Source organism: Leptonychotes weddellii, chromosome 8 (assembly GCF_054177405.1).
Source record: "Leptonychotes weddellii isolate Sample4059 chromosome 8, ASM5417740v2, whole genome shotgun sequence".
Taxonomy (NCBI): Eukaryota; Metazoa; Chordata; class Mammalia; order Carnivora; family Phocidae; genus Leptonychotes; species Leptonychotes weddellii.
In genome coordinates this window covers 80,806,661-80,821,720 of record NC_138376.1, presented here as the reverse complement: position 1 = coordinate 80,821,720, position 15,060 = coordinate 80,806,661, and the positions used below count along the sequence as shown (strand labels likewise).

General features: G+C 37.0%; 1 protein-coding gene across 5 annotated transcripts in view; it reads right to left on the bottom strand.

The window, feature by feature from the left end:
* QRSL1 (glutaminyl-tRNA amidotransferase subunit QRSL1) overlaps positions 1-15,060 on the bottom strand; it is a 35,565-nt gene that overhangs the window by 15,833 nt on the left and 4,672 nt on the right. For 4 of the 5 annotated variants that reach the window (XM_081828734.1, XM_081828736.1, XM_081828733.1 and 1 more), the window contains exons 2-8: positions 12,023-12,182; positions 11,393-11,491; positions 10,266-10,362; positions 5,931-6,107; positions 2,703-2,878; positions 2,501-2,613; positions 316-508 (exon numbers count right to left, since the gene is read on the bottom strand). In XM_081828734.1, coding sequence (XP_081684860.1) covers positions 316-508; positions 2,501-2,613; positions 2,703-2,878; positions 5,931-6,107; positions 10,266-10,362; positions 11,393-11,491; positions 12,023-12,182 — 1,015 coding nt within the window. The remainder of the gene's footprint in view (positions 1-315; positions 509-2,500; positions 2,614-2,702; positions 2,879-5,930; positions 6,108-10,265; positions 10,363-11,392; positions 11,492-12,022; positions 12,183-15,060) is intronic. The other variant, XM_081828735.1, reaches the window with a different exon arrangement.

Genomic DNA, 15,060 nt, shown 5'->3' with positions numbered 1-15,060 from the left:
CCTCCCTCCATCCATCCAAGTATCTACTGAACTCCTACCATGTGCCAGGCACCACATTTGATAGACTGAGAATACGAAGATAAGACACTATTCCTGTAAAATATTCACAGTTCAGAGAGGGGAGCCGAACATACAGAGATATTTATGATGAACAGTGTAAGCAGAAGGCTAAATGACAAAGGTAAGAGAATTCACTGGTTTACTTGTCTAAATCATTAACATTAACTCCGGGGATAATTTTTTTTATCACGAATAAGTAAAACTTCCAAATGTTGGAGACAACTACCTTAAAAATCCCAAACACAGCCATCTTACCATATTCTAGCCCATCAAATCTTGCCATATTTGATGCCACTTCCGATGTACACAATACATGGTAGCAGATAATTGAGTAACTGGTGTGAGGCAGGGACACTTCGATTACTTTGGCCCCCTCAGACTCAAAGAGATTAGCAGCTTTGGACCAAAAAGATCGCACTTCACTTGATAATTCTGGTGCAAGATATTCCTTATTGGAAAAAGCCAAGATACAGAAATTAAAACATCTGTATAGATGGTTTTATAAAAATATGTACTTTAGGACCTTTGGCAATACATTAGAAAATCTGATTAAATTGCTAGTAGGTAGCTAGAAAAATTGAACTAATTTTAGAGTGTTGATGGCATGACAAGCACTGTACTAATTATTTATAAGCTGGATATAACAATATTAAAGATGAGAGAAATGGCCAGAGAACCCATATTTGTTAAATGTTCATTATCAGATACTCTGCTAGATGCTTTTCAAAGGTCCTCTCACTTAATGCTTTTGCAGAAACTTTTAGATAAGGAGTCTCAGATTGAACATTTTTTTTTTCAAGTGGGCTCCACATTGGAGCCCAACATGGGGCTTGAACTCAAGATCAAGACCTGGGCTGAGACAAGAGTTAGATGCTTAACCAACTGAGCCACCCAGGTGCCCCCTCACTTAATGCTTTTAACAATCCCATGATGTAGGTATTATCATCCTTCATTTTATTAATGAAAAATACTGAGACTGGACAAGTTAAGTAACTTTCCTAAAGTTACACAGCAGGTAAGTAGAGGATCTAGGATTCTAAACTGGTCTCTTTCTACAACCTATGCTTTCTCTAAATCCTTAAAGGAAGGCACAGCTATTATCTTAACTGAAAATTATAAAGAAAGTATCTCTCTACAGTGGTGGTCTCACATGGGGGCAATTTTATCCTCTTTCTCTCAACCAGAGGACATTGGTAATGTCTGCAGACATTTTTTGTTTGTGGGGTTGTGCTGTGGTGGGGGTGCTACTTCTGAGGGTAAAGGCCAGTGATGCTGCTAAATGTCTTACAATGCATAGGACAGTGTCCCACAACAAAAAATTATCCAAAAACTTACTGCTAAGTTTAAAATTTAAAAAGCTTTTTAAAGGTCAGTAATTTAACATATTTACTTTCACATATGAATTACTCAGTTGCTACTGTAATAAAAGTAGTAGTAACACTAATAATGGTAGTAAAGACGGTAACATGTATTAAGCCTTTACTATGCAAGGTATGGCTCTGGGCTATGTTGCTTACATACGGGATTAGCAGATTATGGCCTACCAGCCAGATATAACTTGCCAGTTATTTTTGGAAATAAAGTTTTACTAGAGCACAGCCACACTCTTTCATTTACATATGGTCCCTGGCTGCTTTCACATGACAGCGGCAGAGTTAAATAGTGACAATAAAGACTGTATGGCCCACAAAGCCTAAAATATTTACCAACTGACCCTTTACAGAAAATGTTTACAGACTCCTGCTTAACATGATTCATTTTTTTTATTGAGGTATAACTGACATACAACACTATGATAGTTTCAACATACGATTCAATATTTGTATATATTAAGAAATGATCACCACAATAAGTCTAAGTTAATATCCATCACCATACACAGTGACAAGAGTTTTTTTCCCCTCGTGATAAGAACTTTAAGATCGGGCGCCTGGGTGGCTCAGTTGGTTAAGCGACTGCCTTCGGCTCAGGTCATGATCCTGGAGTCCCTGGATCGAGTCCCGCATCGGGCTCCCTGCTCAGCGGGGAGTCTGCTTTGCCCTCCGACCCTATCCCCTCTCATGTGTTCTCTCTCATTCTCTCTCTCTCAAATAAATAAATAAAATCTTTAAAAAAAAACAAAAAAACAAAACTTTAAGATCTACTCTCTTAGTAACTTTCGAATATGCAATACGGTATTATTAACTACAGTCACCGTGTTGTATATTATATCCCCACGATGATTGCCAAATTTAAACCTTACTACTCTCTGAGATCGACACTGTTATTATCTCCATTTTGTAGACTGGGAAATTGAGCTTAGAATAAGTCATGTGCTCAGGCTGCACAGCTAATAGAAGTGGCAGAGCACAATTCAAACCCAACCAGTCTGTTTCCCAAGTCTGTTGCTCTGTGGTTGACTTGAAAGTATTTCTGTAAAGTAATAAAAGGGAAGAGTTACCTTTGGAATTCCTATACATAGTTTGTTCACATCTGCCAAAGTGGGAAGTGTAAATGGTTTAACAGGATCTTGTATTGTGGTAGAATCTCTGGGGTCATGCCCAGCCAGCATACCTGTAAAGAAAAATACTTAGGAATGACAGACATATTGTTTTACAGTGAAACTTACAATGTTTTGAAACTCTATGGAATCATATAAATACCTAACACAATTGCTGCATCATCCACACATCTGGTTAAGATTCCTGGCACATCCATTGAATTCACCAGGGGAATGAGGCCATGACGAGAAACTAAGCCATAGCTTGGTTTGAAACCAACAACCCCACAGTGGGCAGCTGGATTTCTGGTCGATCCTCCTGTATCTGATCCTAAAGCCCTGGAATTTAAACGGAATTTTCTTTAGAAGAATGACATATCTCCCATTATATCTGGAATCTATTTTTAAGTGTATACTTTTAAATTTTATTTCCCCCAGTTATACAAAAGTAAGACATGCTTGTCTCAGAGAACTCCTAAAATATAGAAAAAGTGTAAAGAGGTAACAAAATATTCTACCGCCTGAGGCAAACACTATTAACATTTTGGCATATTAACTTCAAGACTTTTTTAAAATGCAGTTTTCTTTCATGGCTCAGGTCATTCTGTAATTATAACTTCCCATCTCTTTTTTTCTTATCATGAGCCTTTTGCTAACTCATTAAAATCACTGAAAATTTAAAATATGTATAGTATTCCATCATATCAATTGTGATTCCCAGGATTTTAAAGCCCATTCTCCTATCAGTATACATACAGATACCTTATACCTTCCTTTAATGGCAGTTTTGCAGTATGCTTTTATAAACTAAACACACTTCTCCCAGAAATTTATACACAGAACTTTCTGCTACCTCACTTAGAATCATGGATAGAAATGTACTTTATTTAAACATTTATGTTGTTGCCAAGAAGGATAATAACTACATAATAAATAACATTGTAATAAACACCTGTAAACATAAATCTTTGCCCATATGCCTGATTATTTTTTAGGCTGGCTTCCAAGAAGTAGAGTTAATGAGCCATAGGGTCTGCCTGTTATTCTAAGTTCTTAATCTGTATTGTCAAATGACTTGTCAGAGAGGCTCTGCCAATTTATATTTCCAACTGCACTGAATCAGATTTGGCCTTATGTTTTATTATCATCACTGAGTACTAGCAGTTCTTAAAAGCTGGTTATCCGAATAACCAAAAAGCTTTGTTAATGTGCATTTTTGAATAATTTTTCACATTTATTTGTATTTGCATTACCCAACTATGAAGTGCTCATTTCTTTGCTCAGTTACCTATAGAGTATATGTTTTTCTTATTAAAAACAAAACCAAAAACTAATCTTGAGGACATTTTGTTAAGTGAAATAGGTCAGTTATAAAAGCACAAATACTAAATAATTTTCACTCTAGGTACCTAGAGTCTTCAAGTTCATAGAGACAGAAAGTAAAAGAGTGACTGCCAGGGGTTGGGGCGACAGGCAAATGGGAAGCTGTTGTTTAAAGGGTACCAAGTTTCAGTTCCGCAAATGAACCAAGTCTGGAGATTGGTTGCACAACAATGTGAATGTATTTAACACTGAACTGTACACTTAAAAATGCTTAAGATGGTAAATTTTAGGTTATGTACATTTTACCATAATTAAAATTTTTTTTAAACTTTATTTCAGAGAAAAAAGGTTTTTCTGATTAGAAAAGTATATGTGCCAACTACAAAATTCAAAATATTGTGTAAGTATATAGTGTATAAAGTGAAATTTCTCTTATAATCACTGCCTCCCTAACAACCCCATTATCAGTTTTGATATACTCATCCAGACACTTCCATGCAACTAACATATATACGTATGTAATTATTACTTTTAACAGAAAGAAGGTCATACTGTATGTAGTATTCTGCAACTTATTTTCCACGTAACAGTGTATCTTTGATATCTTTCCGACACTACAAAGCACTCTCGCTCATTCCTTTTAGTGGGTAAACAACCTTCCTGTTTTTAAAACTATTATAAAAGAAGCAAATCAAAAGGGGGGTGGGGAAACAAAGCAGAACACCTGATAATTTGGGACCCATTCAATCTGAAGTTACTTTGGGTCTGTGCCTCTCTTGACTATACCCAGAATAAAGCTTTGGACTGAACAAGGCTCCTACCAGTCACATGGCCCTTGAGCTCTACAGAAAATGCAAATTAGATTGTCTTTCTTACCAAGTCCACGTAAGCTACGAAATCAGGCTGTTGCTTTCACAATTTCTAAAAGGACACATTTTCTTATTAGGATTCACTGATGGCTGTATAAAAGTAAAACCTACATTTCCATAGGAATTATGTGTCAAAATGCCGTATCTTCTCTGAGCACATTCAGAAAGATGAACATTAAGTAGCATGATGAGAGGAGAAAAAAGCACCTAATCTTGCAGTCCTAACTTGTCAGAACTCTCATTAATATTAATGCAATGCTACAAAATTCCACAGAGAGAAAATGAAATGGTTTTACTTGTAAATAAGATTTCAGAGAAACTAAAAAAAAAAAAACCAAAAAAAACCCCTCAAGAATCTAAATCTCAAAATATAAATAATTTATTGGTTTCAATGTCTGTGACAGAGCTTAGTTTCAGTGGGTAATTAAGGAGAAATGAAATACATACAGTACTACTAAAGAAACACACTCAATTTTATACTGAAACTGAGAATGTAAATAACAGTGGTATTTATTTACTCTTCTTTAGGTGGTTAAGAAATGCTTTACAAATGGGACTTAAAACATAAAGCATGATGGATGGATTCTTCCCAAATACAAAAATAGGACAGTTGAACAAATCAGCTCCTAACAAACATGAAGAAAAGTTTACTCCATGATACACATTTTTAGTTGCAGATTTATGAAAACACTATTTTAAATATCCTACTGATATATATCAGGAACATTTTTTTCTCCCCCCCCTTTTTTTTTAGACAAGCCTGATTTAGCTGAAGGATAAACCATAATTAATAGCTCAGCAGCATTCAACTAAAGCCATGGTATCTTAGTCCCTAAATATTTGTACCATCGGTGAACAGAAACCCAAATAAATTATTTTAAAAATGAAATTCAATTATGCTAACTGGTTTATTCTGCAAGATCCATAAAATCATGTTTTTTAAGAAAACCAGTTACTAGAGAGGAAGAATTTAAATATTATCTTCAATTAAAGTTAAATGTATAAAATACACATTACATATACTGTACAGCTGAGCATATTTATAAGATACAATTTTTATATACCATCAAGCACAAATAACTCACTGAAAAGAAATAAAAACAGCACGTATGAACTACTCTATTGTTGGATTCTGAGGATGGTTTATGACTCTTTGCATTTGGTCGGGCTTTACATTACAACAGAAGAAAGCACCTTACGCAAAGCATGTGAACGCTGCTACAGCCGCCGCACTCCCTCCTGAGCTTCCTCCAGTTATAAGCCAATTTGAATCCTCATTCTCACCATGGGCCTTCTGCTTCCTCTTTCCTCTATATTGTTTTGAGTAACTCCAGGGGTTTTTAACTGGTCCAAATACACCATCTGTGCTTCCAGATCTGAGATGAAGTGAAGCAAGATATCTTTAACGAAACTTTCACTTTATATGAGAATTTCACTTCCTGATTATATTATTTGCTCCTAACACTGTATAATCCACTGGAACTTGAATTGGAAAAGGCAAGAAGCCTGCTTAGATGTAGTCTTCATTAATTAGATGGTTGAGGAGGTGGAGGATGGGAAGTAAAAGCATGTGGGAGAAAGTAGAGAAAACTAGTCGGTTAAGGAAAGAGGATTTTTACCCCAGTTGATCATCCAATTCAGCTTATGATGATTTCCCTTGTAAATCAAGGTCTTGCAGTTGAAGAGTGTCATAAACACTCAAAGAGTTAACAAGAAGTCCTCTGAAGGATTCCCTCTATTAACCAGATGTTTTAAGACAAGTGTAAGTTAAATAATAACTTATTTTAAAAGTTTTGAATTAATTTCAATCTTACAGGTAAGTTGCAAAAATCAAATATGAAAAGGACTTTATACCCTTTACCCAGATTCACCTATTATTAACAAATCACCCAATCTGTTTTACCATTTGTGTACTTTATGTGTGTCTGTAACATATACAAATACTTTTTGTTTCTGAACCACGTAAGGGTAAATTAGGTGTATCATGGCCCTTTACCCCTAAATATTTTAGTATGTATTCACTGTGCATTTCCTAACAGTAAGGGTTTTCCCTTATGCAGTCACAGCACAGTTATCAATCTCAAGTAGACTTAACATCATACAATCTTTTTATCTAATCCATTGTATGAAATCCAGTTTGGTCAGCTGATTCAATAATGTCCTTTACAGCATTTTACCCCCTCCCAGTACAGTCTCGAGTCAGGTATTGCATTTAGTTATCATCATCTCTTTAGCTTCTTTTTGTACATTTTAAATCATTCACCAGCCAATGGACATTGAGTTATTTCCAGTTTTTGGCAATTATGAATAAAGCCACAATAAATATTGTACTGAAAGACCCTAGCCATTGCTTTTGTGTAAATATGAGTCTTCATCTCTTGGGTAAATATGTAGGACTGAGAATGTTGGATCATATGATGTTTACTTTATAAGAAACTGGCAAACTATTTTCCAAAACGGCTATACCATTTTGCATTTCCTACCAACACTGTATGAGATACTCAACTGCTCTGCATCCTTGTTAGCACTTGATACTGTCATTTTTAAGCCATTCTAACAGGTGTATGTATCTCCTTGTGGTTTTAATTTGCATTTCCTGAATGACTAACCATGCTCAGCTTTTTTTTCATGTGTTTATTGCCAACTATATATCTTCTTTGATGAAATGTCTGCCTACATATTTTATCCATTTTTTTTTTTAATTGGGCTGTTTTCTTATTTTTGAGTTGGGTAAGGTTCTATATATACTGGATGCCAGTTCTTTCTTAGATATATGTTTTGCAAAGATTTTCTCTCAGGCTGTGGCTTGTTTCTTCATTTTTTAGTAATGTATTTTTTTTTTTTTAAAGATTTTATTTATTTATTTGAGAGAGAGAGAATGAGAGACAGAGAGCACGAGAGGGAAGAGGGCAGAGGGAGAAGCAGACCCCCTGCTCAGAAGGGAGCCCGATGCAGGACTCGATCCCGGGACTCCAGGATCATGACCTGAGCTGAAGGCAGTCGCTTAACCAACTGAGCCACCCAGGCGCCCTTAGTAATGTATTTTAAAGTAGAGAAGTTCTTAATTCTAGTGAAGTCCAATCTATCAGTTTTTTATTTTATGGATTGTACTTCATGTGTCTCATTTAAAAAATCTTTGCCTAACTCAAGGTCACAAAGATTTTCTCCTACATTTTCTTCTATAAGTTTTAGTTATACTTTCCTTAGGCTCTTTTAATCTGGGAATATTTTCATAGCCTTCCTTCATTTTTTATGATATTCATATTTTAACAGAATGTTTCTCACTTCAGACTTATCTTTTATTTCCTTGTTATTAGTTTCAGGTTTAACATTCTCAGCTGGAATACCGCATAGATGATGGTGTGTCCTTAGGGAATCACATCTAGTGTTACACGATGTCCACTTACCCTCACTGATTATGTTCATTTTGATCAGCTGTTCAAGGCAATGTCCTAATAACCAATGTTCAAGTTTACTCTCATGGATTAATTCATTCAACATATATTTGCTGAGTGCCAAGAGATACCACTGTAAATAAGAGAGTCAAAGATTCTGCTTCTATGAAACAGGGAGCACAGACCAAGCAAATATTACAAATGTGACAAGTGTTATAAAAGGGAAAATAGAAAGCACTTTTGGTGAATGCTTTCTCTCCCAAAACAGGAACAAGGCAAGGATATCTGCTCTTATTACTTCTACTCAGTGTTGTACTAAAGTCCTAATCAACACAATAAGAAAGAGAATTAAGAAGAAATAAAACTGCCTCTATTTTTAGGCTACATGATCATCTACATACAATATACCAAAGAATCTACAAAGATCAACTAGAACTAAAAAGAGAGCTTAGCAAGGTCATGGGATACAAGGTCAATATAGAAAAATCAATTATATTTCTATATACTAACAAACAATTAGACATTAAAAAAAATACCATTTTATCATTAAAAAACTGAAATACTTGGGGGGTGTCTTGGTGGCTCAGTCGGTTAAGCATCTGCCTTTGGCTCAGGTCATGATCTCAGGGTCCTGGGATAGAACCCTGCGTTGTCAGGCTCCCTGCTCAGCGAGGAGTCTGCTTCTCCCTCTCTCTCTGCCCCTCCCACAGACTCATGCTCACTCTCTCTCAAATAAATAAATAAAATCTAAAAAAAAGTTGAAATACTTGGGAATAAATCAAACAAATTACATACAAGATTTATATGCAAAAAATCATAAAAATACTGCTGAGAAAAATTAAAATCTAAATAAATGGATAGATATAAAGTGTTCATGGATCATAAGATACATATTAAGATGTCAAATCTCCCCAATCGATCTATAAATTCACAATCATAATCAAAATCTCATCAAGCTTCTTTGTAGAAATCAGCAAGCTGATTCTAAAACTTCTATGGAAATGCAAAGGACCTAGCATATGTAAAATAATTTTGAAAAAGAAAAACTGTTAATGGATTCTCGCTACCTAATTTCAAGGCTTACTATAAAGCTACAGGAACTGGGGCACCTGGGTGGCTCAGTAGGTTAAGCGTCCGCCTTTGGCCCAGGGTCCTGGGATCGAGCCCCACGTCAGGCTCCCTCCTCAGTGGGAAGCCTGCTCTTCCCTCTTCTTCTGCCCTTCCCCCAGCCCACTCGTGCTCTCTCACTCTCTCTTGCTCTCTCAAGTAAATAAATGAAATCTTAAAAAAAAAAATAAAGCTACAGGAATCAAGATAGCATGATATTAAAGTAAGTAGAGAGAGAGATCAACAGAACAGAATCCAGAAATAGATCTATATATGTATATATGCTCCAACTGATTTTTGACAAAGAAACCAAGGTAATTTAATGAGGAAAGGATAATCTCTTTTTTTTTACAAATAGGGCCAGAACTATTGGACACCTGTGCAAATAAATGAACCTTGGCTTTATTCACACCACATACAAGATAATTAACTCAAATGGATCATGAGTCTAGAGATAAAAACTATAAAACTTCTAGGAGAAAAATCTTTGTAACTGTGGGTCAGGTAAAAATTTCTTAGTTAAGATACAAAATGCATTAATCGTAGAAGAAAAAAAAAGATGAAGTGGACTTCATCAAAATTAGGAACTTTCACTCTTTGAAAGGAATGTTCAGAGAACGAAAAGACAAGCCAGAGACTTGGAGAAATTATCTGCAAATTACCTAACAATGGACCTGAATCCAGAATACATAATATATAAAAGAACTCTTAGAACTCAGTAGGACAAACAGCCCAATTAAAAAAAAAAAGGGTAAAAGATTTGAATAAATACTTCACCAAAGAAGAAACATGGGTAGCAAAATAAACACATGATGTTTAACATCATTAGTCATCAGGGCAATGCAAACTAAAACCAAAATGAGATCTGACCATATACCTATTAAACAATAAAACATAATCTCACAGAGGGACTGAGAAACTGGCTTTAGAGTCCTCAAGAAATCACCTCAGGGCTTTTGGGTACCTACATTTAATGAAATTAAAGACAAAGATGAAAGAAAAACAAGAGAAGAAAATTTTAATTTTACTTACCCCATTGCAAACTCATCTAAATTTGTTTTTCCCATCAGGACAGCTCCCTTATCCAACAATTTCTGAACAACTGTAGCATTGTAAGGTGGTACATAACCTGAAAAAATTATTTTTATTGTAGGAGAGAAAACAGTGAACATGTAAATCACACGCAAGAAACAAGATTTTAAACTACAACTAAGCTATTGATATTGACATGTATTAATTATTCCTAATTTGAGTAGCAGGTAGTACTTTCTTCCAAAAGCTAGTTAATTTTAATCTTGCTACTGCTAATTGCTCCATTTTCCAAAGGCAATGGTATATTCACTATTTTTATCATCTAAAAACATTAACAGTTACTACTACACAATACTGAATGATAGAGATGTACCCAATTCATTTGAAACTAATAGCACATCATTATTTTGCTCATTGTACTTGAAATGCTATATATCCCATAGTAATTTTTTATCTATTTCCAGTCAGAAACAGATCTTTATTCTCAACTGAAATTTCACCTAGTGTGTACTCCAAGACAATTATCAACAATCTACCTATCAGAGGAACCTGGGGCATATTCCTCATAGACTTTCTTTTAGTGTGTAGCACTCTGAACAAGATTTTGCCATGTCTTTTTCTTTCTAGGATCCAGAAATCTTGAGAAACAGGTTTCCTTTTGACCTACTAAACTGTAAAGAATAAAACTAAGCATCACTATATACTCAGATAAATATAGTGATATAAGAGATGGAGGAGTTGGGAAACAAAAAACAACTAGACAATAAAAGCGAATCCTCAGACCACCCTCACGAGAGGGGTGATGACAGCTCCTTCCTCCCTAGTCCCGTGGTATTGATGAGTGGGAGTCAGAGGGCGCTGAGTGTGTGTGTGGTGGTCAGTTAGTAAATCTCCCTAAGTAGGATTTCTAAAACATCCTAAATAGGATACATCCATTAAGCTGGCCTACCTCTAAGGGATAATTTTGAATTCCGAAAGAGCCAATAGTAAAAATATTCCAGCCTAAGTACTTCTTTTGCAGATATAATTAGTCTGAGAATACTTTGGTGCTTTAGTATCTTATCTTTAATTTAAGCTGAAAAAATAGTTTCATAAAACTATTAATGCTCTGGTCGATTAAACTTTACCTTTCAGCATGTTTGATGCACATGTTGTCTCAATGCCGGACGTGCTAAAGTTGTCTTTTACTGCAACGGGAATTCCATCTAAATCCCCAAGTGAGTGACCTGCGTTAAAAAGCCAAAAGAATAGGAGCTACATCCAGAATATAAAGACACATTAATACTAGTTATTATAATAACTATTAGTTTTTGGTAAAGATACTTCTTCATAATTCAAGTTGATGTTAGAAATTATTACAGTTGGGCATTAGAAAGCATCACATACCCATTAGCCTTATTTTTATTGTACCTCATGGCAAGTTCTTTATTTATTTATTTATTTTTTAGATTTTATTTATTTATTTGACAGAGACAGAGATAGCGAGAGCAGGAACACAAGCAGCGGGAGGGGGAGAGGGAGAAGCAGGCTTCCCCCCGAGGAGGGAGCCCGATGTGGGACTCGATCCCAGGACCCTGGGATCATGACCTGAGCCGAAGGCAGACGCTTAACGACTGAGCCACCCAGGCGCCCGCAAGTTCTTTAAATAAGGCTATGTTTTATGTTAAAAAGCCTCACTTGACAAATGGAGACTGCTACATCCAATTAAATTCTTTCTCTAGGGATATGCCAGTTAAGTAAAATTCACAGTAATTTACCTTTCTTGTATCTTTTCTCCGATTCTTCAGCTTGCTTTAAGGCCACCTCTTCTGATACAGTAATGTAAGCATTTAGAAATTTGGTCTTCTTGATAAGGGAGAGACATTTTTGACAGAGCTCTGTTGGAGTAATGTGGCCTTGTTTCAGTGCTGTAGAAACCTGTAATATATACAATTCAAAAACCTTTTACTGAGGGGTGGGGGCATAGGTTAGCCCGGTGATGGGTATTAAAGAGGGCACATACTGCATGGAGCACTGGGTGTTACAGGCAAACAATGAATCAGCAAAAACTAATGATGTAATGTATGGTGATTAACATAACATAAAATAAAAAAAAAAACTTTTACTGAGGCTGCAGAAGATACAAGTATTATACTGAGTGGGGAGATAGAGTGGTGAAGTGTAAAATGTTGAAGTGAAGAGAACTCTATACCTCGGGAGTATAGTGAATGAGGGTAATGCACCCATCAGCCTGAGTAGGGGTGGATGGGGTGGGGGGGAGGCTTGGCGTGGGTGGGGCATGGGTGGGGCAAGCCGGGAATGCAGGCAATACAGAGTGAGAGCAACAGTTGGACAAGGCCCTGCAGGACCTCATGACTCGAAGTGAGATCTTTATGTTTTACTGCAGAATTCGAGTAAGAGCCACTACAAGTTGAGAGAAATGCTTATAAAATATGGGTTCAAAAGCAAACTAAAACCAAACTTCTCCGCAATCCTGTCTTGGAGGCATTAGAAAGGCTAGTAAACAAAGTGTTAAGATAAACTGCACCACAAGTGACCAGAATCTATATGTTTACAGTAAGCGAAGCTTGAAATGATGACTATTTAATACTTCCTGGAGGAAGTAATAATAAGTACTTACTAATTAGATAAAAGCAATGAACAATAAGTCAAAGATGACACCAAAGCTTTGCAGATTATCTCAACAGAGTTGGATGAGATGGGGGCTTGGGGAGAAGGTGGATGGGTGGAGTAATGTTTATTGAGTATTTACCAAGAGCCGGATACTATTGCTTTACGTGCATTACTACCTCCCTTCACCTTAACACAACCATGTAAGTTATATCTTATTAACCTCATTTTACAGATGCAGAAACTGAAGCTCAGAGAGGTTAGTGATTTGTCCGAAGCCACACAGCAGTACAGGGTAGAGGGGAGGTCATAAACACGTGCTCTTCCACTCTCTCTCTCTGCGCTACAGCAAGCTTAGTCTGTCCTCTGAGCTGACTGCACCTTCAGGTGTCCGACATCCACCAAGCAACAAGAGTTTGCATTTGAGGAGAAAATCTGCATCTCATCTGCTCTCAGCTGTTGATTAAATCATCAAAGCAGCAGTATTCTTAGGGCTGAGGGTTTTAGGGGAGCAAAGCAGTGGCAATAGGCCAAGGAGAGGTCCCCTCAGGCTGATGCACAAGAGGAGGAAAGCGTCGCCAAGGGGCGGCTAGGGGAGGGGCCCTGCAAGGGGCAGGGCAACTGGGCTATGCCATGGCCAAACTGGTAATGAAGAAAATTATGCCCATCTTTCTTTGCCTCCCCTCAAGTCTCCTAGTGCCTACTATCCTCAGGCTGCTTCCTGACTTGCCAGCTGGTATAAGAATACAAGGGAAACGAGTTACAGTGGTGGTTACAAGGGCAAGAAATGAGACTGTCCAGGAGCACTCATTTTAAATGGTGCTGATCTTCATTAGGACCATTCTTAGGAAATCCAGATTTGAGAAAGTCAGTAAGAGAACTGGAGAACGGAAATGAAAACAAAGATGGTAACTAGCTAGAATGGCCTGAGTATAAGGAGTGTGAAATAAAACAGTGCAGCTTCCCTGGGGCAAAACTGAAGGTGGTGTAGCTGAATATAAGATGAAATCAACTATAAGAGTTTTTGTTAAACCAAATTCGTTCTCCCTGACTTTTTTCTAATGGAAAGTAGGCTTTTCCTTGAGACCCCTGCTTGTCCTGCAGCTTTCTCAAGAGATGACTGCTTTAGCTTCTACCCACCATAGACCAGAGTCCAGTGGGGGAAGGGAGAATGTGCAGGCAGGCATCCTCCTCATTCCTCAATGCCTTCCTCTTCCCTCTTCGTTCAAAAGTCCCAGCTCAGCTGAAGTACAGGCCTTGGGGGATCTTATATCACTCTCCTTGGGGTGTGAATCCACCGTCTCCCGAGTACTCCTTTTCATTCATTGAAGATTCTCACACTTAGCTCCCTTTAATCTTTACTGTGGCTCCTGCTGTTATTCTGGTTGACTTCAGACTTCAAGTAACGTACACTGACACCTGGCCTCTCAGTTCTTGACCTCATTTCAGGCAAACTTTTCCTTCACCTTGCCCCAGTTACCAACTCAGCTCAGACTACATCATTACCAGTATCTCTAGAACCTCCAAAACCTCAATTTTAGTTATCCCACACCTCCTGTCCACTCAGCTTATTTGCTCAACCATCCACATGGTCAAGAAAAACATGGGGACCTCAGTCCTACAACTGCAAAGAAACAGAGTCTTCCAACAACCAATGAGGTTGAAAGAGGACCCTGAGCTTCAGATGAAACCACAGCCTTGGCTGACCCCTTGATTTCAGCCTTGTGAGACTCTTGTGAGCAGAGAACCCAACTACTCCATTTCTGGACTCCTGACCCACAAAACTGTAAGATGATAATAGGATTATCTTAAGCCAAAAAGTTTATATTAATTTGTTAGGCAGCAAGAGAAAAATAATACATCTTCTTAGAAAACTTAAGAAATCTTCCTCAGGAGCCACTCTTAACAACTAGGGAAAGAGATCACTGTAAATACATATAATTTAGTAAATCTGTCCCTATAACAAAATTAATGTCAATAATAGCACTTAGTTCTAGGCATTATCCTAGATGCTTTATATTTCTTTTTTTTCAAGATTTTTAAAATTTTAATTCCAGTATAGTTAGCAGTGTTCTATTAGTTTCAGGTGTACCATATAATGATTCAACAATTCCATACAACACCTGGTGCTCATCACAGTAAGTGCCCTCCTTAATCCCCATCATCTATTTCACCCATCCCTCCA